The sequence below is a fragment of the Borostomias antarcticus genome, assembly GCF_949987555.1.
Source record: "Borostomias antarcticus genome assembly, chromosome: 4".
Lineage (NCBI taxonomy): Eukaryota > Metazoa > Chordata > Actinopteri > Stomiiformes > Stomiidae > Borostomias > Borostomias antarcticus.
In genome coordinates, this window is record NC_140237.1 from 20,233,535 (window position 1) to 20,258,634 (window position 25,100).

General features: G+C 48.6%; 1 protein-coding gene across 1 annotated transcript in view; it reads right to left on the reverse strand.

The window, feature by feature from the left end:
- Window positions 1–12,100: 12,100 nt before the first annotated feature.
- The window catches only part of spon1a (spondin 1a), a gene marked incomplete at both ends in the record, with an annotated part of 78,539 nt that continues 65,539 nt past the window's right edge, over window positions 12,101–25,100 (reverse strand). Inside the window, 9 exons of the mRNA XM_084436564.1 lie at window positions 12,101–12,264; window positions 12,467–12,736; window positions 13,887–14,051; window positions 14,971–15,138; window positions 15,298–15,468; window positions 17,389–17,571; window positions 17,844–17,919; window positions 20,051–20,191; window positions 23,559–23,760. Coding sequence (XP_084292690.1) covers window positions 12,101–12,264; window positions 12,467–12,736; window positions 13,887–14,051; window positions 14,971–15,138; window positions 15,298–15,468; window positions 17,389–17,571; window positions 17,844–17,919; window positions 20,051–20,191; window positions 23,559–23,760 — 1,540 coding nt within the window. The remainder of the gene's footprint in view (window positions 12,265–12,466; window positions 12,737–13,886; window positions 14,052–14,970; window positions 15,139–15,297; window positions 15,469–17,388; window positions 17,572–17,843; window positions 17,920–20,050; window positions 20,192–23,558; window positions 23,761–25,100) is intronic.

Sequence of the window (25,100 nt, forward strand, 5' to 3'; positions counted from 1 at the left end):
CTCTTGGACACTGAAAACCCCACAGGGGTGCTTTAATGAAGGAAAAATGCCTGGAGGGCAGGGGGCAGGTGTAGAGGTGAAGGGACCACAGGAGGCAGGAGGGTAACAGGGTCCTGAGGTAGAGGGAGAAACGGGGTGAGGCAGAGCACAAGCGAAACCCAGGGTGATTAATGCATCATAGGAGACTTGGTTAGGAGACTTGTAAAATGTATTTTTGTTAAGTGTGCATTCAAACTGTGTCTTACACTAATAAGCAATAGATAGAAAGACAGAGAGAGAGAGAGAGAGAGAGAGAGAGAGAGGAGACAACACAAAAACATCATGACAACCAAAAGATAACAATATGTGGTTACTGGTTGCTGTTCGACAGGTGAGGTTGAAACAGAGATGCATTTCCTGCTATGTGTATACTGTAAAACATTCAATGAAATAAGGAACATATACTTTTGGAACAAGGAACACGTTTAACAACTTCAAAGACCTTAATGAAATGTAAAATACTCCTAGGAGATGGAGACAGGGCATGTATGGCTGCCCAGTATGTGTCATCATGCCACAGCCTGAGGGACAGAGTAATCTACAGTAGACACACACAGAACACACATATATACTGAGTATTTCCTGCCAATAAAGCTTATTTAATTGAATGAGAGAGAGAAGGATAGAGACAGAGGCTAGGAGAGACTAGAGAGAGATAAGAGATAAAGAATGGAGAATTAAGACATAGCAAGGGAACGCATTAGTGGAACCATTAGGTGCAGTCGTTCTGCTAAGGGAAGCATTACCCTGTGTTAACAGGCCCTTACTGGCCCTTAACAGGCCATTCCTTCTAAGCTCTCCTCCTTGCCTCTCATATAATCTCTCTCTTCTCCCTCGGCTACCTCCAACTTACCTCAGAGTCAGGAGAGAGCTGTGTGAGCATCCTAGCATCTGGCACAGTATCATTTCATACGATACTACCACACATATTATCACACCACGCCTTAGACAGATGGGCAGGCAGGCACACAGATCCACGGACAGAATTACACCAACCCAGCAGATCTCCCAGCAGCCTGTCCTTCAGGGTCGTACAGCCCATTGCCCTGGGTCACGCCCTCCCAGCCCTGACGGCTGCACCAATAGGACCTAGGGACCTATTGTCCCTATCCTATCCACAGACTGTATAGACTTTTAAAAGTAAGCTGAAGACATATCTTTTTAGCCTTGCATTCCAGTAAACCCTGTCCCCTTCATATTTTATTCATTACTATTTTCTTTCTTTTTTTGTATTGTATCATTGTGTTAATTTTTATATTGTACCTTGTTTTTGTTTTTTTCTATTGTCAAAGCACTTTGAATATGAAAGGTGCTATATAAATAAAAGTTGATTTGATCCCTCATGGAGGGACTGTCAGCGCTCCTTTGAGGAGTACGTTTCACCAGCTACACGTACGTTTCACTCGGTTACATCTACAGCCACAAATCGTATTGATACCAGTAGGGTTTACGGGCAAATGCATTAGGTATGCCTGTTTTATAGCACTTAAAAAGGTGTTAGGTCTGCCAGAATGTCAGCTATAGAGCTTCAAAGTGCCATTCCTCAAAAACATCCTCTTGAACCTCTTGACCTACCTCTCCTCCTTTGACTCCACCAGGATCAGCTGATCCTACCCCCCCACTCCCCACCCCCCACCTCCATCTGATTTAGCACAGAGGCCCCTAGATTGGGTGTCCTGTTTGCAGGAGTAAGGCAGCAGACTAGCTGCTGGGCGTGCACGTTCCCCGAGCTGCCAGCCACTCTGACACGGCCTTGATGTAATCTGGCATGGGCTGTCATGAGCCATGATTTCATCTGTCTGTCTCCATTCTAATCCCAGCGAGAGAGAGAGAGAGAGAGAGAGAGAGAGAGAAGAGAGAGAGAGAGAGAGGGGGGAGAGACTGTTGGATGATGGGGGAGAGGCTGGGGAAGAAGGGGAAAGTTTTGGTAGGTTAGAATGGGCACGGCAAGACTAGTGGAGGCTGGGGAAGGATGGAGAAGACTGGGTGCGCTGAGGGGAACTTGGCAGGCAGGCATGACAAGGGGAGGCTGGGAGAAGTCCACCTTGGCTGGATGATACGAAGCAAGACTGGGTGAGGGGATTTAAACGGGCTCTGTAATACTCTTCTCAAAATACAAATACTGCCGTCCACTACACTGCCAGCAAGTGCAAAAAGACGCTAAATCTGAAATCTTGTCGCGCCCCTTTAAGGCGGGTTTGAAGAAGGGAGTTGGGAGGAAAGCCCGCAAAAAGAACAAGCCAAACCGAATGGACGAGGAGAGAGGCAGCTGTTGTGTTTCTATCTACATGTTGTAAATACATCATGTGTCCGGTTTGGGCCGACAGAGAGTCGTGAGAGGGAGGTCAGGCTGAATTTGAAGACCTGAAGTCCAACACTGCAGTTCTTAAGACGCCACCATCCTGGTAGATACAACCAGCCACATATGTTTCACTGCATCACTGATCTATCAAGACGAGCTGAGGAGGGTATATCCACAGGCAACGTGGGCGCCATGTTGAAACACGATTTCTCTCCCTGCTCCAATTCCGTGCATCTCAGTAGTTCCTGCAGGCTGAAGTGTGGTGTTGGTTTTCTCTCGGTATCGACTTCTGCTGCTGCCCACAGGAGCCGCGGCCAATTCACGTCTCAGAAACACTCAGGACCGTCTCAGAAACACTCAGGACCGTCTCAGAAACACTCAGGACCGTCTCGGAACCACTCGGTTGATTTATCCATGCCTTCGCAGGTCAGGAGTGTGTAGATTTCCAGCACTCCGTCCATGCGCACACACACACACACACACACACACACAGACCTCACTTGCCATCATTTCGGGCGGTAAGAAAACTGTTGCCACGGTAACATAAACCATTTTGCGTGAGCTGCAGGGGAGAGCTGGGTTTGTATGATAGTGCGTTCAAGACTTCCCAGGAATAAGAAGCAGCTCTGGAAAAAAAAACAAGGTTTGAGCATGACTGATGTAAAATGCACTGTGTCATTCCTTCACATCGACTGCATGCGCTATTAGGCCTACAGAACAGACTCAGAATCGGCTTTGACTCAAACTGCTAATTCAGTCACAATATAACATAAGATATCAACTGATTTTGTTGAGTCATTTCTTCAATTAGACTTTTTCAATACATTTTATTATTTCACAATTATGTGCTGAGCAGTCCCATAATTAGTCACTAGATTGGTGTGAAGTAATCCTACAAAATGTTTTGGAGAAGACGCACGATAACGTCGGGACGGGTACGGTTAGGTTGCCATGGCAACGCCGCAGCCACGTAAATGTAATCTCGGAACGCCAAAGCAAAGGCGGGCGGCCCTCATTCAGCTCCATCAATAACCTCCGCCTCATCACTCACGAGCCGCCGCTGAAAACGCGCCGACATCGCGTTCCGCATCCCATAATAGTGAGCTACGATGCTGTAGATCTGCTGCCAGGTTGTTTGAAGTCTGTGATTTGTCTGCTGTAAGGGATGTACCATGAGTTCACAGTGGTGGGAAGACTGTAGGCTATATCAGTGGCAGATCATATATATATATATATATATATATATATATATATATATATGCACATCATTCACTGAAATGTAGCGTGAAGGGGAGTGAAAACCACATGTACGAGACGTGAGAGAAGGCCATATGTCTTCATTGTCTTCAGAGACATGCATGCCATTTATATTCATCAGATGAAGGGAGGGTGAGAGAAAGAGAGACAAGCGAGAGAGTGTCTGAGGGAGAGGGTATGTTCTCTGAGATGGTGAATTGTCTCCTCTTAAACTCCAAGTGTTGTTTTGGGATTTTGTCTGGATTTCAAGATTTTAGGAATCAGACGTGTTTGGAAGTATCTGTAGTATCTGATTTACTAGAATGTTTGATGTGGTGTTATGTAGACCCATACAAGTTTAGTCAGCCTGAGTGAGTTGAGGTACAGAGGTAAGGAGTTCAGAGGTAGCAGGCTTGGGGGTATGTGGAACCATACCATGGATTTATTAATAGAACCATACACACACTGGTATCCTGGAACCATACACACTGTAACAACTCCTCATCTACTGTAAATCAAGGCAAGCATATGGCAGGATTTTAAGATAGGTGAGCTATAGACATGTCTGTGTATGTGTGTGTGTGTGTGTGCGCTTGCCAAAACAGTGCTGTGTGAGTGTGTGGCACTGCACGTGCGTGTTTGGAACTCCCTGTATTGGAAACCACAGGGGGTAGGAATCCAACAGATCACAATTTCGGTCTTTCTTGGCTTAAAAAAAACAACACTCGCCCACCTCATACTGTAGCTCTGCTGTAGGCAAGAAGAACAGCCTACCCACATTCCAGTTCAGTCAAATTCGCCGTATCTGTAGCTCAGATGAAGACTTTCAAACTCAATCCACTGATCTAGAGAAACGCTTCCTACAGAGACAGTACCAACATGAATGGGTCACAGAGGCTCGCACCCGCTTTTCTAATACATCACAGTCAGAGTGTCTTAGCCGTTCCAGACCTAAGAACCCAGAGTCCAGAGCCAATTATCCAGTACTCACCACTTGTGAATTTAAATCTATTGTTCAAAAACACTGGCACATTATTGAATCTGACCCAGTCTGCCCACACCACCTCGGGTTGTCTTCAGGAGACCACCCGATCTCAGAAACGTGTCAGAGCCCACCTCCCACCACTCTCCCAGCCTCTTTTTACACATCATCCCTGATGGCAATTACAGATGTGGCAACTGTCCACAATGTAATTTCACCCACAAAACCACAACATTCAACCACCCACGTACAGGAAAACCTTTTAACATCAGAGTTAACATCATGTAAGACCAGCAATGTGATTTACATGCTCAAGTGCCCATGCGGCCTGGCCTACAGTATATCGGCAATACCACAAGACCATTAAATACAATAATTTCTGGGCACAGATCCAACGTCCGTAACTATGATATCAGAGGCTCACTGGCTGTTCATTTTACTCATGCTCATCATAATGTGTCTTCTCTCAGATACCTAGGCATTGAACTGGTCAAACATCCTCGCTGTGGAGGCGACATCGACACATTACTGCACAAAAGGGAGGCATTCTGGATCTACACCTTGGACACTCTCTCCAAAAGGGTTGAATGAAGACTTTGATTTGAGACCTTTCCTCTTATGACACTCTCTGGCCAGTTCTCTTCTCAGAGGGGTGTGTGTGTGAGAGTGCATTTGCCTCCACCCCACGCCTTGTGTGTAGTTGCTAGTCAAGCTGATTTTATTTCTGTAATCTGTGGTTTCTGTGCACCTGTACTCCATTGCTGTGGTATTTTATTTTTGCTAGTATGATCAAAATTGTCACCTTTTTAACCTGCAGAGATGTTTTAATACCATGTTGTTGCTATCCCTTCTACGGTATCTTCCACTTGGTATCACATCACAGTATGATGGTGCATACACCTGATGTTAGGTCATGTGATATTCCAGTGGTGTTGCATCTTACTCTGATTTGTATTTAAACTGTATATATGTACATACTTTTAACCTTTTTGTGAACTTATTTGTAGGCCTTCCCATGCATTGACTCAGTCACATGTTATGTCATGTGACCCCTTAGACTAGGTAGCCTATTATTTAAGGCGTGTCTCTGCTGGTGTTCTTTGTCTGAAGAAGGGCTTGTAGCCCGAAATGTCACCTCGGTGTCAATAAAAAATCCTGGGAGCATATTTCTGGTGTGCAGACTCTACTTTTCCTGCTGTAGGCTACTCACATAGGGAATGTGAGGTATACTCCTCAAATACATGGATTTAATAACCAACCTATGGATAAATCAAGGAGTGAGTGAGAGACGAATAATAATTAAATAGAATTCAATTCTGCTGAATAGAAGACTTAAGTTTGCATTAGATAAGCCGTTAAGTGTGGCTGACAACAATCTCACAAGAATGAAATGTTCCTTTTCTCATTTCTGCTGTCAGCGACAATGTCCTCTAGCTTTAATTAAACCATGACAATCAGGCACATCGGCAGCCACCTCGTTTGGGGTCCCTCGCCTTGGTGGGGGATGCCAGTCAATTTCAGATTACTCCACGGTGAATTCCTGTGGAATGCGTTTCCCTGGCAACGGCGAGATAACATGACAGGGAATTTGTTTTCTGCTATCGTCAGGAGGGGGCTTTCCTGTGCTCTCTATGAGATAAATATGCACTAAACAAACTGACCCTTTCCAATTAAGTGAAAATCAACTATGATATTGTGACACATATATAGTACTGGGCAATAGACTTTGGCAAACAAAGCTTCACATTCTATGAATCTCCATCCATTCACACCATATAAATGGACAACATAGTACATGGAGCCAGATTCATCTATGACTGGACTACAGTGTCTAATCAAAAGTCATAGCCTATGCATTGCATGATGCACAAACGCATTACTTTTGCTCCAGTATAGTGTGATATGACTGGGTAGCTGATCTACTGAGTAGTCCACCATTGTCTGTTATTTTCTCTTACAAGGTTTTTTGTTGTTGTTATTAACATTCCATGGGCACTGGTTCTCCTTCTTTAAGTTATAAAGCCACAGCTATTTTACTGCCGTGGTATTTTTCTGAGGTCTATAAATTTGCGGGAAAGAGCTTCTGCAGGTCTGGCCATATTGATTTCCTTGCATGGCTTATTAGTTTACGAAATCTTATATTTCCTCCAACCTCAGTCCAGATGGATAGACTGGCTATCCAGGGAAGGAATGAGCTCCTCCCACAGCAGTTGCAAGATTAATGCAGTTATATCTTTTTTGCTCCCTTTCTCTCACCTGCATTTTTTCCTTTCTCTACCACGTTCTCCGTCAGTGACCGGACTGGTCCGAGGTCTGTCCTTGGAGGGTTCCGCGCTATAGTCCACATGGAGGCGGATTTACTGTTTCAACAACACACCTCTGTTCCTCAGCCAGCGTGGTTACGACCTTCCCTGCCCCAGGCCACACATGGCCTCCACTCCATTCTTTCATTTGAAATAAAAAACAATTACTGGACCTCTAAGGTCTTTTATTCACCACACGGCAATTACATTACACTCCAACACACATGAGTGAGTGGCGACACATGCCATGCATTTTTCAGTGGTCGCCGGTGGGATTTGTCCTCTGACTTTCCACATCCAAGCTTCCACATCCAAGCTGTCGTCCTCCAGTGGCAGCCAGGGGCAGTGGGCCGCCTCATACGTGACGCCCGGACCGAATCCAAGTGCTCAGTCCAAGTCCTGGTCAGAGACAGACTGAAGAGCATCTGTTCTTCTGCATGTTTTTGTATTGGGGTTCTATGTAGAGAGAACTCAAGTGAGCACGTGGAGAACATGCAAACTCCACACAGAAAGGCCTGGGAGATGGCCCTTGTAGGAATCGAACCCAGGACTTTCTTGCTGTGAGGCGACGGTGTAACGCACCGAACCACCGTGACACCCATCAGTTGACCAATTTACAATGTCAGCTCACCACCACATGCATGTCCCTCACTTGATAGCCAACTGTATTGAACACTATCATGCTGACCATATAGCTGGGTTAAATTCCTACTGTATGTTTGAAGATTCCCATTCTATAGATGCATGTGGGATAGTACAGTATATGAATGACCTGCCACCTGTTGTTAATGAAAGCATGCAAATTTATTGATGTTAAAAATAAATAAATAATTTAAGCATGTAAATATGCATGCAATAAATATATATGCAAATACAAGCAGCAAGAAACAATTTATTCACCAATTCTCAATGTGCACATCATTATTTTAAATGACATCAGTGGGCCTGGGGGCAACTATTTTATCTCTGATTAAAAGTGTGATAATGAAGTACTTAAATTGCTTCATAACGAGGTGTCGTTGTAAGGCATCAATTCCATAACCATGCTTTTGGGAAGGATCATTTCTCCATGAATCTCCAACAGACTGACTGAGTCCCTTACAGATCCTGAACCAGCTTCTTCAACCACAGATTCATTCACATCAGAGAGACATATGAGATAAAAGGGGGATAGTTTCCTGTGCCAACAATCTGTCTATATGAGATCATAGTTGAATCTTGATTATATGAATAGTGCAGTATATCAATCATACACATTAAAGCATATGCAGTGAGGCACATCATGTGCTTTACAATGATCAGTGTTACAGTAGCAGTCTCAGTGCATGAGGAACAGGGGCTGTGAGATATCGTAACAGCTCACATTCCACTGGGACTGTGTTTGGTTACCTGAAGCAGTCTTAGGGTACAAGGTGGACATTGAGACTATAGTACCTACTGTATACATACATCCTGCATTGATGCAAACAGAGAGATACAGAGATGGAGAGAAATAGAGTGAGAGAGAGAGAGAGAAAGAGAGAGAGAGAGAAAGAGAGAGAGAGAGAGAGAGAGAGAGAGAGAGAGAGAAAGAGAGAGAGAGAGATAGACAAAGAAAGAGAGATGGCTCAATAGATTGATGCCTCCATAGACACTCAGAGACGCACACACAGTCAACTGCTGCCTCCTGTCTAGGAGAGTCAGGCTGCAGCACCCCAGAAGCCAGTCTCTGGGCATGATAGAAGCCAGTCTCTGGGCCTGATAGAAGCCAGTCTCTGGGCCTGATAGAAGCCAGACTCTGGGCCTGATAGAAGCCAGACTCTGGGCCTGATAGAAGCCAGACTCTGGGCCTGATAGAAGCCAGACTCTGGGCCTGATAGAAGCCAGACTCTGGGCCTGATAGAAGCCAGACTCTGGGCCTGATAGAAGCCAGACTCTGGGCCTGATAGAAGCCAGACTCTGGGCCTGATAGAAGCCAGACTCTGGGCCTGATAGAAGCCGGTCTCTGGGCCTGATAGAAGCCAGTCTCTGGGCCTGATAGAAGCCAGACTCTGGGCCTGATAGAAGCCAGACTCTGGGCCTGATAGAAGCCAGACTCTGGGCCTGATAGAAGCCGGTCTCTGGGCCTGATAGAAGCCAGACTCTGGGCCTGATAGAAGCCAGACTCTGGGCCTGATAGAAGCCAGACTCTGGGCCTGATAGAAGCCAGACTCTGGGCCTGATAGAAGCCAGACTCTGGGCCTGATAGAAGCCAGACTCTGGGCCTGATAGAAGCCAGACTCTGGGCCTGATAGAAGCCAGACTCTGGGCCTGATAGAAGCCGGTCTCTGGGCCTGATAGAAGCCAGACTCTGGGCCTGATAGAAGCCAGACTCTGGGCCTGATAGAAGCCGGTCTCTGGGCCTGATAGAAGCCAGACTCTGGGCCTGATAGAAGCCAGACTCTGGGCCTGATAGAAGCCGGTCTCTAGGCCTGGTGAGGAAGAGTCCCACAACATGGTTCAGATCTGAGAAAGGTTGCCAAAACAACAGGTACGCAAAACCAGAAGACTCAATGAAGTTGGGGGGTGCAGGCACTCAAATACACACACACACACACACACACACACACACACACACACCACACACACACACACACACACACAGACATATACACACTATATGTCTCTGAGCTTCTCCTCTGCAAACAGAGACAGTGTATGGAAAAACTGTCTTTTGCAATTGTGCACATATTTCATCTTCATCTCTTTAGGTATTGCCGGCCGATGTTGCCATGGATATTTAATGTCCGTGTCAGCAGATATCACAAGTCTTATTGAATGTCTCCCATTGCTACAGAGCGTGTAGTCCTACCTCGTGTGTGGTTGGCATGGAAACTGGGGATGTACTCTATGGCATTGTGAGTGTGTCAGTGCATATGTGTGTGTGTGTTTGTGTGTGTGCATTTAATTATTCACCCCATTCTGCACAGCTCCAGCTGTCTGCGGAGAGCACGAGAGCCGAGACCTTCCCCAGTTCTGACCCCAGGCAAACTCAGAATCGGACCTTTCCCAGTTCTGACCCCAGGCAAACTCAGAACTAGACCTTCCCTAGTTCTGACCTCAGGCAAACTCAGAATCGGACCGTTCCCAGTTCTGACCCCAGGCAAACTCAGAACCAGACCTTCCCTAGTTCTGACCTCAGGCAAACTCAGAATCGGACCTTTCCCAGTTCTGACCTCAGGCAAACTCAGAACCAGACCTTCCCTAGTTCTGACCTCAGGCAAATTCAGAACCGGACCTTCCCTAGTTCTGACCTCAGGCAAGCTCAGAACCGGACCTTCCTCAGGTTCTGACCCCAGGCAAACTCAGCGACGGCGGATTTCATCAAAGCTGTTCGCCAGGGCATTGAACATCAATGCAGTTTCACCCCTATATATGTGTGCATACTGTACGTCCAGGTAAAATTCCTCTCATTGCAGGGAGACATAGATTGAATTTGATCCCAGCTCCAAAATGTCCTTGAGCAAGACACTAAATTATCAGGTATTCAGGTGGGGTATCTCCCGGGCCTTTTTCCGTGCTAAGTTTGCAGGTCATCTCCGTGTTCGTTAGGGCTTCCTCCCAAGAACCCAATATGAAAAACATGCAGAAGAATAGATGCTCTTCAGTCCTGTTCCTGACCAGGACTTGGACTGAGCACTTGGTATTGGCCCCCGGGTGCCTCTGGTGAGGCCCCCCACTGCTCCTGGCTGCCCCTGGAGGAGGACAGCTTGGATGGGAAAATGCAGAGGGCACATTCCATAGGCCACCCCTGAAGTCACATGTGTATGTTGTGTGCTGTGTCGCCACTCACGTGTGTGTACTTGTCTGCGCTTGCCCTCGGGGTCCTGTAAATAATTAGTTATTATGTGGCAGATTTCAATACATACAAAGTTTCCGCCTCTTACCTGAGGGGAGCAGGTCAACCCCAACAACCCGAGACTGAATTCTAAACGGGTCTCTGGTGTCACTATGTGGCCAGCATGTGTACAACACTTTCATGGAAATCACACCCCTACACAAGAAACAGTGATCCGTCTCTGCTTGATGTCTCCATCTAGTGGCGGACTACATTAAGTGCATGTGGTAGAGCATGCATTTCTTCCAACCTCCAAAGAAAAAGACACATCCGTGTGACAATTTGTCACATTTACTTTTATTGTAAAGGTGATATATTCCAAAATATTAAGATGTTAGAGGAACAGAGAGAAAGGATAGAGAGAGAGAGAGAGAGACAGACATCTAAAAAACATCTACACAAGACTTTGGTAAGAACCTTAGGTGACATTCTTATCAAAAAATCCACAGTGAAAAAAATAACAAAATTATCTAATAATAATAATCATAATAATCATAATAATCATAATGCACAAAATCATAGATCTCGGTGTCCAGTAGTATAGCTGGGTAAAAAGTCACAGAGGGCGGGGTTTGTATCCTAGAAACTGCGTTATTTGAAGGTTTATACAAAATGCTGGAATGACTGGGTACCTGTGCTTTAAGTTCTGTAATATAATTCACTACTGAAAAAGATACCACAGGATATAACAGCTCTACATCTTATTTAAATCAATCGGCATTTCATAATCAGCATTGTTCAATATATAATATACCACAACAAGTTTACAGTAATCTTGCAAAAAAGAATCCTATATGTAACAAGAGCTCATTTTTACACACAGGAGAGAATCAGTCTAATTCCCATCCATGTTTCACGGACCAAACTGTTTTGGTGTTCCTCAAACTCTTCAAACTTTTACTTTTTATTTGCTGAACAGTATTGTTTTCTCGGGATAGGCTAAACCTCTCTCTTTCCCAGGCTAGTTTGTTTGAGAGCTCTCTGCCAGCTAGAGATCCCAGGGACAGGTCACCGTCATCGGAATAGCTGGGAACCACTTAGCTAAGACACAACGAGCACGGAGTCTGTCTTGGTCTCTACAGCCTCCTTAAAGTGAAATCTGACCTGGTGCTGCTCTCTGAGTGGTCCTCAGAGCTTCTGGATAGTCTCACTGGCCACGCGGATGAAACCAAGACAGATTCAGGTCTGTGCCAGCCTTCAACAGAGTGCATTGGATCATTGGGTGACAGTGTGCCACAGACTGCCCTGTACCCAACCCCTGTAGTCATCTACACCCTGTTCCTTTGACCGACCGACCCACCCACACACCCAACCCCCCTCCCCCCTTCCTCCCCCCCCTCCTCCCCTCCCTCCCTCCCTCCCTCCCCATGCCTCCCTAGCTCCTAGCAGGGGTGCACGTTGCAGGCCCTGATCTCCTTCCTGTCCTTGCAGCTGGGGAGCTGGGCGGTCTTAAACCTCCTCTTGGCCGTCATGAGCCGCTCCTGGATTCCCCCGCCACAAAGCTTGGAACATTCCGTCCAGCTGGACCACGCCCTCATCTTACAGCCTGAGCAGAGGGAAGACGGGCGGGTGGGAAACAGAGAGAACGAGACACAGGGAGTAACTGCCAGCTTTAAGCACCATTTTGTCATGTAATATTGTACTGTATGTGCTAAATAAAACAACTAAATCATGAATAATATCATGAAAACAAACAAAACAATGGTATGATAACGATGATGATAATGATGATGATGGGGGGCACGCACCTGGGTGCTCGGCGGTCGCCTCCTCCCTGCCCTGTTTGCTCCGCCTCTTCTCGCGCATCTCTTTGCGGCGGCGCTTCTCGTCGCTGTTGGCCTGGCCACGGTTGTTGCACTTCCTGACCTTGCACTTCTTCCTCTGGACGGTCTCTGGGCACGGGTCCCCTCCGAACTGGGGCTCCAGCTTGACCATCCGCGTCCGGATCATGTGGCCCTTCCCGCAGGACTTGTTACACTCTGACCACTCGGTCCACTCGGACACCATGCAGTCTGTCGCTGAGCGCGGACGGACAGAGAGCAGAGGGAGAGGGCAGGCAGGACAAAGGGAAGGAGAGCGAGAGAGGTAGAGAGAGAAGGAAGAGAGAGAGGAGTGTGGGAGGGAGAGGGAGAGAAGGAGGGAGAGGGAGAGAGGGGTGGGGAGAGAGGAGATGAGAGGGAGAGAGGAGGAGGGAGAGAGGAGATGGGAGGGAGAGAGGAGGAGGGAGAGAGAAGATGGGAGGGAGAGGGAGAGAGAGGAGGGAGAGATCAAGACAGATATGAAGTGGGGTGCCGTTGGGAGGATAGATCAGGAGAAGTGAGGGGGATTGGGGGATGGGGGATTTATCTGGTGTTACCCTTTATTGACTGAAATGTCCTAAATATGACACATGATACTTGAAAATTCACTACATGTATTGGTGTCCTCTAAGAAAAGCAAAGCTGGGGTGATGAACACGCCGGTGACTTGCAATTAGAGACAGCAAGTCTCACCCCAGGGAACGTCTCTGGTAGGATGTCCTCACAGAAATACCAGTGACCAAGCTCATTACTCCTGCACAATGAAACAAGCCAGTTAAGAATTAAACAGGCACCGTCTGCTACTTAATCCTACTCATTAGAGTCTTCATTAGAGTTTTCTTGGGAAACTGAGGGAGGATGTGTGTTACTTTTTTATGGCACTACATCTGCTAAGTCTCCACACGTGACTGAAATATATATATATAGGGGGTATTAACTCAATTATGCGAGCACATGGTCCCCTCTGTGAGCCAAAGCTAGAGCAGATTGAGGACGCCATCGGCTCTATAATAAATCAGCAGTTACTTCACAAGTCTATTCCCATGACCAGGCTATCGGTGAGTGTTGAGTATTAAACAACCACCAGCAGATGTTGCCAAAGTCTATTCTAAAAGGCTGGTTTCTGTGTGCATGCCAGGTTGCACAATGAACATTAAACTGTTAATAAGTTGCACATTGAGTGTTGAGAGTACGTGTGTGTGTACGTTTGTGTGCATGCGCGTGTGTACAGTATGTGTGTGTGTGTGTGTGTGTGTGTGTATGTGCGCGTGTGTATATGTGCGTGCATGTATGTGCATGCGCATGTGTACAGTACTGTATGTGTGTGTGTGTGTGTGTGTGTGTGTGTGTGTGCGTGTGTGTTACTTACGGCACTCTGGCAGCATGCACTTCTCCACCTGCTCCAGCTCCTCCGTGCACTCCCCCAGCTCCACGGGGGATTTGAGCATGCGCTGGCGCGTCCGCAGGCCCTTCCCACACGTTACGCTGCAGTCGCTCCAGTCCGACCATGGGGACAGCATGCAGGGGATGGTGTCTGCGCATGCACCCAACACAACCACGCAGCCAGACATTAGTTCCTGGGTCAGCGTCTCCTGTTATCTTCGGATCTAGCCGATCATTTGCGTTATGCTTGTCGCTAAATAAAGTAGACGTGGTGACTGCGAAACACAGACCTCCGCCCGTGAGTGCATTTCGTGGCTCTGTGCGCACGCACGTTCGTATAGGACATGTTTGGTATTGCTGCATCGGTAGGTCAAGAGCTTTATGCCAGTCCAAATCCGGTGTCTCTGTGACCTTCCCATGTCGAGATATGGCCGTTTCAATGAATGGATGGCCGTGTTTTGGCGACTCAGTGGGGGCGAGGCGGGCCGGTGCACTCCCCCCTGCACACCCCTGTCCCAACTCCGTGGCTCTAGCGCCCCTGTCCAAACTCTGTGGCTCTAGCGCCCCTGTCCAAACTCCGTGGCTCTAGCACCCCCACACGGGGAGCTGGCTTCGCTCTAAGTTTTGTTTACATTTGTGGAACTGCCCTGTGATTCGGATCAGCTCCAACATTTAATGGGTTGGTCAATGCTACACCCCTCCACCGAGTTTCATGAAAATTGGTCTGGTAGTTTTTGTGTAATCCTGCTCCAGAACCAACCAACCAAACAACCAACACACCCCAGAGAAAACATGACCTCTCGCCCTACGCTGTCACTGGAGCAGAGGTAATTAGGACAGAAACTGAAGAAGACTATGGAGGTGTAACGAGTAATGATTACATGACTGTTTCTTATGTCGGATTCAGATGCAATAGCCACATGTGAGATTTGTGACATTCCAAACAGGCAGTTACAACATTTTTCATATCCTAAAACCACCTTATTTTCTTCTTCTGTTTATTCACATCTAATCTGACGCATTGACCGAGAAGATGCCCCGCCCTTCCTGTAGGAGGAGCAGATACTCACGGCACTCCGGCATCATGCACTTCTCCACCTCCAGCACCTCCGCGCTGCAGATGGAGCCGTCGGCGGGCGGCATCTTCACCATGCGCTCCCGCCTCTTCATTCCCAGCCCGCAGGTGGCGCTGCAGGCATCCCACTCACCCCACTCTGTCACCAGGCAACTGCTAGGGGCTGGAGAGGAGTGGAGGGTATGGGAGGAGGAGGTTATTGGAGTTCTGCATTAGTTAAAATGGTATGCGCATAACTATGAAATTTCATTCTTTGGAATCATACCTCTAGATGGGTAATGTGTTTTTGAGCGTTTTGTGCGTCGCCCGGGCGGATACTCACTGCACTCCTGGTTCACCACACACTTCTCGCTCTCCTCGGTGGGCAGGGTGCACACGGAGCCGTCCTCGGGGAACTGCTTGACGTAGCGCTCTCGCGAGCGCATGCCCATGCCGCAGGACGCGCTGCACGGCGACCAGGCGATCCACTCCGACATCATACAGGTGGAAGCGTCTGGGGGAGGGGGGTCAAAGGGCAAAGGTCACTAGTTAGACAGAGGTGCCAAGTACCCTAACAAGGCACCTGTGAGTTGGGATGGAGGGAGATTGGCCTGTGCTGTGTTCAGCTGTGTTGGAGGGAGGTTAAGCTGTACTGTGTTCAGCTGTGTTGGAGGGAGCTTAACCTGTGCTGTATTCAGCTGTGTTGGAGAGAGGTTAAACTGTGCTGTGTTCAGCTGTGTTGGAGGGAGGTTAAGCTGTGCTGTGTTCAGCTGTGTTGGAGGGAGGTTACATTTTGCTGTGTTCAGCTGTGTTGGAGGGAGGTTAAGCTGTCTTTTGTTCAACTGTGTTGGAGGGAGGTTAACCTGTGCTGTGTTCAGCTGTGTTGGAGGAAGGTTAAGCTGTGCTGTGTTCAGCTGTGTTAGATGGAGGTTAAGCTGTGCTGTGTTCAGCTGTGTTAGATGGAGGTTAAGCTGTGCTGTGTTCAGCTGTGTTGAAGGGGGTACTGTAAGTTTAAGTTGGGTAGTCGGGAGGAGATGAGCTCCTGTGGATTCATGAGTCTCTAAATCCAGATCCAGCAAACTCAGATTGAGAGCTGCATTTAGTTCTGCTCAATAAAGCAGCTGTAATCAAATCATCAATAGAGCCCTGAATGAATACAAACACACACACACTCAAACTTTGACAACATTTTTATACAATCAGGCATGCTGCTACGACAATGATACATGAAAAACACACGTTAGGACACAGACGTGCTCACACTGCTCGTCATACGCCCTCCACTTTAACATGCTCATAGGCCATAATTCCCCAGCACGAGTGTGTTCTCCCATAACCTTATGTGTGCCTTCATAAAGCTAGCGAGCAGCCAATGTTCTTCCTCTCAGTATTAGCCTGTTACAAGATGTCTGCCCTCGTAAAAAACAACATCAGCCTCCAGCAATTCTCTCTCTCTGCTGCTACAGCTTTACTGGCTCCCCGTACAAATGAGCTGAGGGTCTTCATCGCTGACCCCCCCCACACCACCACCGCCCACCCACCCCGAGAGTAAAGAACTCTCCTAAAGCAGCTCTGACCTTTTACTAGCCTCTGAGACTGAATCGATGCAATAACCTCTGGAAGGCTAACAGAAATGACGCACGTACTCATAAAACCCCTCACGGGCCCCAGCGTGGGCGTTGATGTACATTCAAGATTACTGCTAATAAATCAAGGCAGCATTTAATTGGTATCCTTCACCTCCACGCTTCATCACCTGGTTCCATCCCCTCGTTTATCCAGACCGCTACTGTCCACCATGCACCATCCACTGCTGCTGTACCATCGTATGCAGCAGTTGTAATGTCCACCAAATGCCTGTATCACGACCAGTGCCGCCATATTGGTCTGGCGTAATGAGGTGGTAGAATGCGTAAGTCGCCATTGACTCCGGCGTAAACCCCACCCCCCATAAAATGCTAAAAAGTAGCACTTCAAGAGTCAAAATAACTGGCAGAGTACACTATCGGAATTACAAACTCATGTTTACCAAACTCCCGATTGTTTTTCACAGTTTACTGTTTTGTTTCGGGTTTTTTTAACCTTGAAGTCAATGGGGATTTCCGCGTTCTCCCACAGCATTTCATCAGACTTGACCAATATGGCGGCCGCGTCATATAGTCCTATACAGTTCTATTTCAGTTCCTGGTGACCGGTTGTACCATAATACCACGACAACCCGTCATGCACCGACAGCAAAGTCCCACCTCCAGCCCCGCTCTGTGACACCGCGGCGCCCATCGAGATTCCCGGCCCCCCCTCCCCCCCACCTGCCGGCGGATCGGCCCGATCGCCGGACCCGACCGCCCACGTTTCAGCGCTAGGAACGACCGTGTGAGATCCGGCGACCACCTACATGGGCCGCGTCCGCGTCCGCCGCCCGCCGGGCCCTCACCCTCGTCTCTGCAGCCGGGGCCCATGCACGGCTGGAAGTCCTGGGTGTGGGGGCAGGGCACACTGAGGTCCAGCTGGGCCTTCAGCATCCTCTGGCGCATGCGCTTGCCCTTCTCGCAGGTGGCCGAGCTGCAGGCCGACCAGGGCGACCAGTTAGAGTAGATGCACGTCTCTGGGGTGTCGTCTGGAGGAGAAGGAGGAGCAGAAGGAGTAGGAGGAGGAGGAGGAGGGAGGGACAGACAGGGAGAGAGAGGCGGAGGTGTTTGGTTTTAGTGTCACACTGTTCATCTGAGCAACCTGTCCCATGGGCGGGGGGGGGGCAACGACTTGACAGTGCTGCAGTGACAAATTGTTTTTCGGGTTCTGAGAGAGAAAGAGTAGGAGGGAGAGAGAGAGAGAGACAGAGAGAGAGATTGAATTTGAGATTTAAAAAATGAGAGTGCGAGAGACCCAGACCTTCCTCTTTGTCCTCCTGAGCAATGTCAGCCACGATGTCGTCGACGTTGTCAGGCACGATGTTACACTGCTCGCCCTGCGGACACACAAACACACGCCGGCGTTGCGGCATACATACCACTCTGCCATAAGCTCCTCCTTCTGCCTCTGACGGCTACCAGAGAGAGAGCGAGTAAACAGGGAGGTCAGCTTACACAGTCCCTCACCCTGGCCACATCACACACACACGCGTGCACACAGGCATGTGGAGGTGAAATGTAGACATGTCCGCTGAGGGCAAATAACAAACGAGTGTGTGTGTGTGTGTGTGTGATGCGTGAGTGTCTGTGTGTGTCTGCTCATCATCTTATGTGACAGGGTACAGGCGTGCATGATCAGTCTTTGGACAGCGATGCTGTGCGGATTGGCCGGAGCCAGCAGAGATTGATGGTCTGGCGGTGTGTGTGTACGCTCCAGTAGTAATGGGAAATGGACTGCACTTATTTTTCCAAAGCGCTTTACAATGAATGCCTCTCATTCATCCATTCACACACACATACACACACCAATGGCGGCAGCTGCCATGCAAGATGCTAACCTACTCATTGGGAGCAATTTGGGTTTCAGTGTCTTGCCCAAGGACACTTCGACATGTCGTCAGAAGGAGCCGGGATTCGAACCGCTGACCCTACGATCATTGGACAACCCGCTCTACCTCCTGATCTACAGCTGCCGGCAGTCTACTCTGACCTCTGGAGTCCTTGTACTGGCTGGCACTCTGCCCCAGACCGAGGCAGCGTATCTACTGTACAGGATCGTAATCACCCTAAATCACTATTGATCCATCTCCTCTCCTCCACTCTGGATCAATGTGCGCCTACCAACTAACCTAGAAGCCAGACTTCCTCGCAAAAAAAGAAATGTTTTTGCAATTTTTACAGTCTGGAATAAAAAAGGTTTAGCGATACAGACTTCTAGCCACCCAGATCGTTTTCAGGAAATGACAAAATTAGTGGACCAATCAGGGATTGCGTTTTAACTGCTGTTCTGCCCCCCAGTGGGGACGCAGCCCATGATTGGTTCCCATAGTTGGTGCATGAAAATGAAATCCAGGATGCTGGCAAAACACATTACATAACATTACTGTATATTACAGTCATTACTCTTACATTACAATCCTTAATCTTACTTTACATAATATTGTATTATATTAGTCATTTCTCCTCTCCCGAAGCAATGAGCGGTAGCGTTAACGTTCATAGAATAAACACAGCCACAGCCAAGTGCAATTACTGAAGAAATAGACTCAATAACAAAAATTAAACAAGAACAAGAGCAGCCTATGCACTAGCAAAGTTTCTCAGAGGAAAAGAGGTTTTCGCCGTTCTTCTGACTGGATTTGGCAAACCCTGGCTGCTGGAGTAGTTAAAGGCAAGTACTCCCAGGCTGTATTGCAAAAGAAAATATTTTTTTTGCAAGGAAACCTGCCTACCTACAATCAGGAAGTGATGGGAAACAGACTCCACAGCAAGTAAAGATTTGTGTCCCTCTGCCTGTGAATTGACTTCTTCTACCAGTCTTTTCTGGTATGGGTATAATACAGTACACTCAGCATCTTGTGAGCATGTAGTATGAATGCCACGAGACAGCTACCCTCACACAAGGCTTGGTGTGTGTATATGTGTGTGTGTGTGTGTGTGTGTGTGTGTGCGTGTGTGCATGGCCCTGTTTAAGTACACTTGTGGGGACCCAATGTCCCCGCAAGAATAGTTAAACAAGAAAAATGGTGCCTTATGGGGACATTTGGAAGGTCTTCACAAGTTATTTTTAGGGTCAAAGGTTGGGGTTTAGGCCTTGGGTTTTCAAAATAGTGTTAGGATTAGGGTTAGGGGTAAGAGGTTATGTTTAGAGGTAGGTTTAGTGTTTAGGATTAGGTTTAAAGATTTTTGGGGGGTTAGGGTTAGGTTAGGTGTTAAGGGAAGGTTAAGGGTTGGGGTTAGGTTAGGTGTTAAAGTAAGGGTAAGGGTTGGGGTTAGGATAAAAGGTTATGTTTATGTATTGTGCAGAGAAGGAGTGAAATGAGAAAAGACAGAGCGAAGGAAGAGAGGGAAGCCAGCGGATGGAGAAGGAGTGTGTGTGTGTGTGTGTGTGTGTGTGTGTGTGTGTGTGTGTGTGTGTGTGTGTGTGTGTGTGTGTGTGTGTGTGTGTATGTGTGTGTGCAAGCGGACCTTTCTGGCGATGCGCTCCACCACGACCCTTGCCACGGGGATGATGGCGCCCCCCTCCGGGTCGTAGAAGGGGCTCTGGGGGTGGTCCAGACTGGTCAGGGGGCGGATCTTCTCCTGGGGAACCGTGGGCTTGTTGGGAGACTGATAGAGAGAACACACACACACACACGTACATGCATACACACACACACAAACACACACACACACACACACACACACACATACAGATACAAACACACCATGAGTGAAAACACAAGGACACACATCGGCAGATATATACGAAAACACACACACGCACATACACACACACACACACACACACACACACACACACACACAGACCTTAACACTGAATCTGTATCAATGGGGACATTTCTTTGGTTTCTAAAATAAAAGTTGAATTCACCAAGGGCAGCGAGGTCCCCCTCGGGATCATACCGCTCTGTCAGTGGCCCTCACCACAACAGGGACCTGAACACACGCGTAGCTGAGTTTAGGGGATAACTGGGTGAACGGTTCCATCGGTCAACAGCCATGCTCTGCCAGCAGGGGTCTAATAGAGAACAATGGAGCCAGGGGCTGTGTGGAGGCACAGGCACACAAAACAAACCATTCATCCACCAGAGGGGCATCGAGACCCCATCGGGATCACTGTCCGGCACATGCGGGGGGGAGATAATCTGTCTTTCGCCGAAGGGCTGCAGTTCTGCTTTGATGTGCGGGGTGGTCTGTGTCGATCGCGGTCAGCGAGGGACGGAACTCTCCGGAGGGAAGGCCGGAGATTTGCAACCTTTGCCTTGATGAAAAACAACCAGCCTGATACGTGGTCCGTCTTAACAGCAACCCAGTGCCTAAATCTCTTGAAACCAGATACCGTGGCATCAGTATGACGTGTGACATCGCAAAGATGTACAATTGCATGATACCGAACCGGACACGGCACGCCATCGACCCTCACCTGAGGGAGAACCAAAATGTTTTTTTGTGACGATGAAAAAGAACAACTTGACAGCTCTGTGTTCTATCGATTTCAAAAAGGAATTTGACTCAACATGAAGTGATGATGATGATGATGAGGATACTTAAGCTTTCCACAGTCTTCCTCCCAATCTACTCCGGGCCATTATATAGACCATGTCCCAGAGCCAAGGTGGTGACCCCAGATGGAAACAGCGAGGAGTTTGACATCCTGGCTGGGGTGTTGCTGGCTGGGGACACCCTTGACCCCTTCCTCTTCATCATGGTCCTGCAATATGCACTCCGGAAGGCCATCAGTGGACAGGAGCAGGAACTCAGCCTCACTATTACGCCTAAGAGGTGGAGACGACACCCCGCTGAAGTCCCAACAGACCTGGGCTACGCGGATGACATCAGCCTGCTCTCTGACCATATGGAGCAGGGACAAGAGCTCCAGGGCAGAGTGCAGACAGAGTGTGCCAAGGTCGGCCTTCTGCTAAATGACAGGAAAAGCGAGGTTATCACCTATAGTATGACATCCTCCCGGACCAGCCACCCCTAACGACAACAGGAGGCACTGCTCTGAAGGAAGTCAATTACTTTCTCATGGGTCAACTCGTCCGAGCAAGACCTTAAAGTGAGGAAAGTGGTTAAATGGAGGGCTCTGAGCAGCATGGCCAGTGTGTGGAACTCCAACCTCCCCCCGACAAATCAAGCTCAGCTTCTTCTATGCTATGAGTCCGTTCTCCTATATGGCTGTGAATGCTGGACCCTGAAGCCCCACCCTGCAGAAGTCCCTAGACGGGCGCTACAGCCAGAATGCTGCGTGCAGTACAAGAGCGAGCGTGTTATCAATAAGCATCTCTATGAGGGGTCACCAAGGGTGAGTGAGAAAATAGCAGCCAGGAGAACGAGGCTGGCTGGTCACTGCCTGAGACACCAGGAGCTGCCAGCCACCAAACCGGCGCCGCGGGAGAGAACCCAGCAGGCATCGATCACAAGGGCGTCCCACGCTAACGTACGTTGATGTGCTTAAGAAAGATGCAGGGGCACAAAGTGCTGTTGAGCTATCCAGACGCATGGTGGATCTAGGGCTCGTCCGAGGATGACCAGCCCAGATAGCAAGCGGATCTGGGCCATATATTGGCCGGAACTAAGCCACAAGTGCCAGATCTGGCTTGTATATGGCCCTGATCGGATTGCTGTCTGGGAGGAGAATGCATAAATGCAGACTTTGTTCGAATGCAGAACAACCCCTGAGCAATCCCCGGTTCAAATTAATATTCAGTTCACTATGGGTGTTGTTCTGTGTGTTTGTGATTAATGCTGCTCCCAAGCTTTTGCAAACAAGACCAAATCGTCAATGGTGGCCATACACGGTCTCACCAATAGGTGGCAGTGTCACACACTGACAGAAAGAGAGAGGCAGAGAGAGATGGAGATAGAGGGGGAGAGAGAGACCAAAAGAGACAAGCGGGGAGAAAGAGAAAGAGAGTGAGGGAGGGAGAGACAGAGACAAAAAGAGACAGGTAGGGGGAGAGAGAGAGAGGGAGAAAGAGAGAGAGACAGAGACAGAAAGAGACAAGTGGAGAGAGAGAGACTTTTGGTGCTCTTTATTGAGACATTCTTACAGAACACTAAGAGAGAGAGAGGGGGAGAAGAGACATGCAGGGAGAGAGACAGAGAGAGACAGACAGGCGGGGAGAAAGAGAGAGAGAGAGGGGGAGAGAGAGAGAGAGAGAGAGAGAGAGAGAGAGAGAGAGAGAGAAAGAGAGCACCACAGGATTAGTGAAACTTCTGAAAAACTCCTCAGTTCTCACGCAAGACCATTAAGAAATATTGAAACTGTTGAACAATAAAACAAAGGTCTGCAGGGTCTCGTCACGAACTTTGACCTGTTTTTATGCAAGTCTTTATTTTTTTAACCCTGCTGTGCAAGAAGTGTGTCTGTCAGCATAATAAGTGGGGCGCTGACACAAGAGATGTGTTTGTGGGTCTGCGTGTGTGTGTGTGTGTGTGTGTGTGTGTATGTGTGTACAGTATGTGTGTGTGTGTGTGTGTGTGTGTGTGCGTGAGTGTGCGTGCGTGTGTGTCTACATGTATGAGATCATTCCTGGAGCAAGCCAAGACAAGCAGCAGAGAGCAGTTCATTGGGTTTGTCTGTGACTTCTCGGGGATCAGCCAAAGGTTTCCCACACACACACACCCACACACACACACACACACACACACACACACACAGCTCACACGCCCTTGTTAATACTGCTGACTGGCGACACCCTGGAGACAGCAGGCCCCTGAGGGAGCGGGGGTGTGGGGTCGGGGGGCTGGCAGACAGCACCGCAGGGCGGAGTGGAGGCGGGAGAGGAGACAGGGGGGGTGGGGAGGTACGAGGGCGAGAGTCGTGTTGAGGCGCGACCTGACACCGATATTCAAAGTTAACCCACGGATGCCTCATGCAGTCAGCATACGGCAAGTATCGACTCTGGATGAGAGAACAGCTCAGCTCGTTGGGGGGGGGCAACTCGGGGGGGGGGGGGGGGCGACTCACCTCGTAGGTGACCCCGTTGTCGGTACCCGCGTCCCAGGGGATCATGTCCTGGACCACCCGCTGGGCCCAGCCGCACTCCTTGGTGCAGAGGTCCTCGGCCGACAGGCCCACGTTCCAGTCGGGACTGGGCCCCAGCATGGTCAGGAAGGACATGAGGTGGCGCGTCCGGTCCACCGAGAACTCCGCCGAAGGGGCCGCGCGCCTGGGACAGAGAGAGGGATGGGGGGGAGTGAGAGAGAGATAGAATGGGGGATGAGTGACAGAGAAAGAGAAGGGGGGAGGTCATAGAAACATAATCCACGGGGGGTAGGAGAGAGAGAAGGAAGAGAGAGGTGGAGCAGTTGAGGTGAGGAGAAAAGAACATTCCGGGACGACAGATAGGGATAGAACAACCCAGGCACCCAGCAGGAGAAGCAGGAAGAGCGAGGTCCAGTACAGCAGAGCCGAGCTGAGGAGCAGCTTGTTCTGTGGCTCTTGTCTGACCTGAGCAGCCAACGCACGGGCCTCATTTATCATTGAGGTACGCCTTCTTTTACACGGTCTTTTTCGCGAGTTCAGGCGTACGCCATTTGCCCCCCCCACATTGCGATTTATCAAGCCGAAAGGGCGAAAATTTAGTCGCCTTTCTCCGCGCTTTTGTAGGACACCTCTCAGCTTGTCCTACCGATTTACACGGTGTTCTACGCCCTTTTTGAACACAGGGGGAACTGGCGACGCAGGTGGTGCGTCGGTGAATTACTATGTTTGACGGAGAGAATAAGAGCGACAGTTCATGAACGCACAATCATGTAGGCTACTAGGCCAATTCAGCACAAACATATATCGCAATGCAAGATTAGACGTGTCCTCTAACCGGCTCATTCATGGTTCGATATGGATTTGTTCCCCAAACTGTACCTATGCGCTGTCCCAAACCCTTCCGCGCTATATGTCACACACTTAATGCAGGCACTCCATCAAACGGCAATCATTGACCAATTAGATTGTCATCAATATGTGATCATGTGGACCTGTTTGCTGTTTGGTAAGCATATAAATGACAGTCCTCCTGTGCGTAATGCGAGCCTAAATGAATCCGGCGCTACTCGGCCTAGTATACTGGCCGAGATAGAACTCCAAATAGGTGACGGCGATGGCGACTGCACCCACATAAGGGCACCATCAGTGAATGAATACGTCTATGTGAATCGCTAAAATGTGCACACTATAAATACCCAAATCATATGTGACGCCGACATGCTCATCACAAGTGTAGTGGCACGGTGGCCTGGCTCCACGCATGACTCATTCATCCTGGCGCACAGCAGGGTAGGGGCTAGACTGGAGGCAGGCGCTGCGCGTGACGGCTGGCTTGTTGGTGTGTCCATAACCAAGATACATATTCTTTGTCTTATTTACTTTTAATCTTTATTAGCATTTTCCATCCATACAACGACAATACAATAAAACATAAAAACCTACAATAACAGCTTATGGGTACATCCATCCATGCAGCTTTTTTTCTTACTCAAATATGACAATTTTAATATTAGTGGTATCATC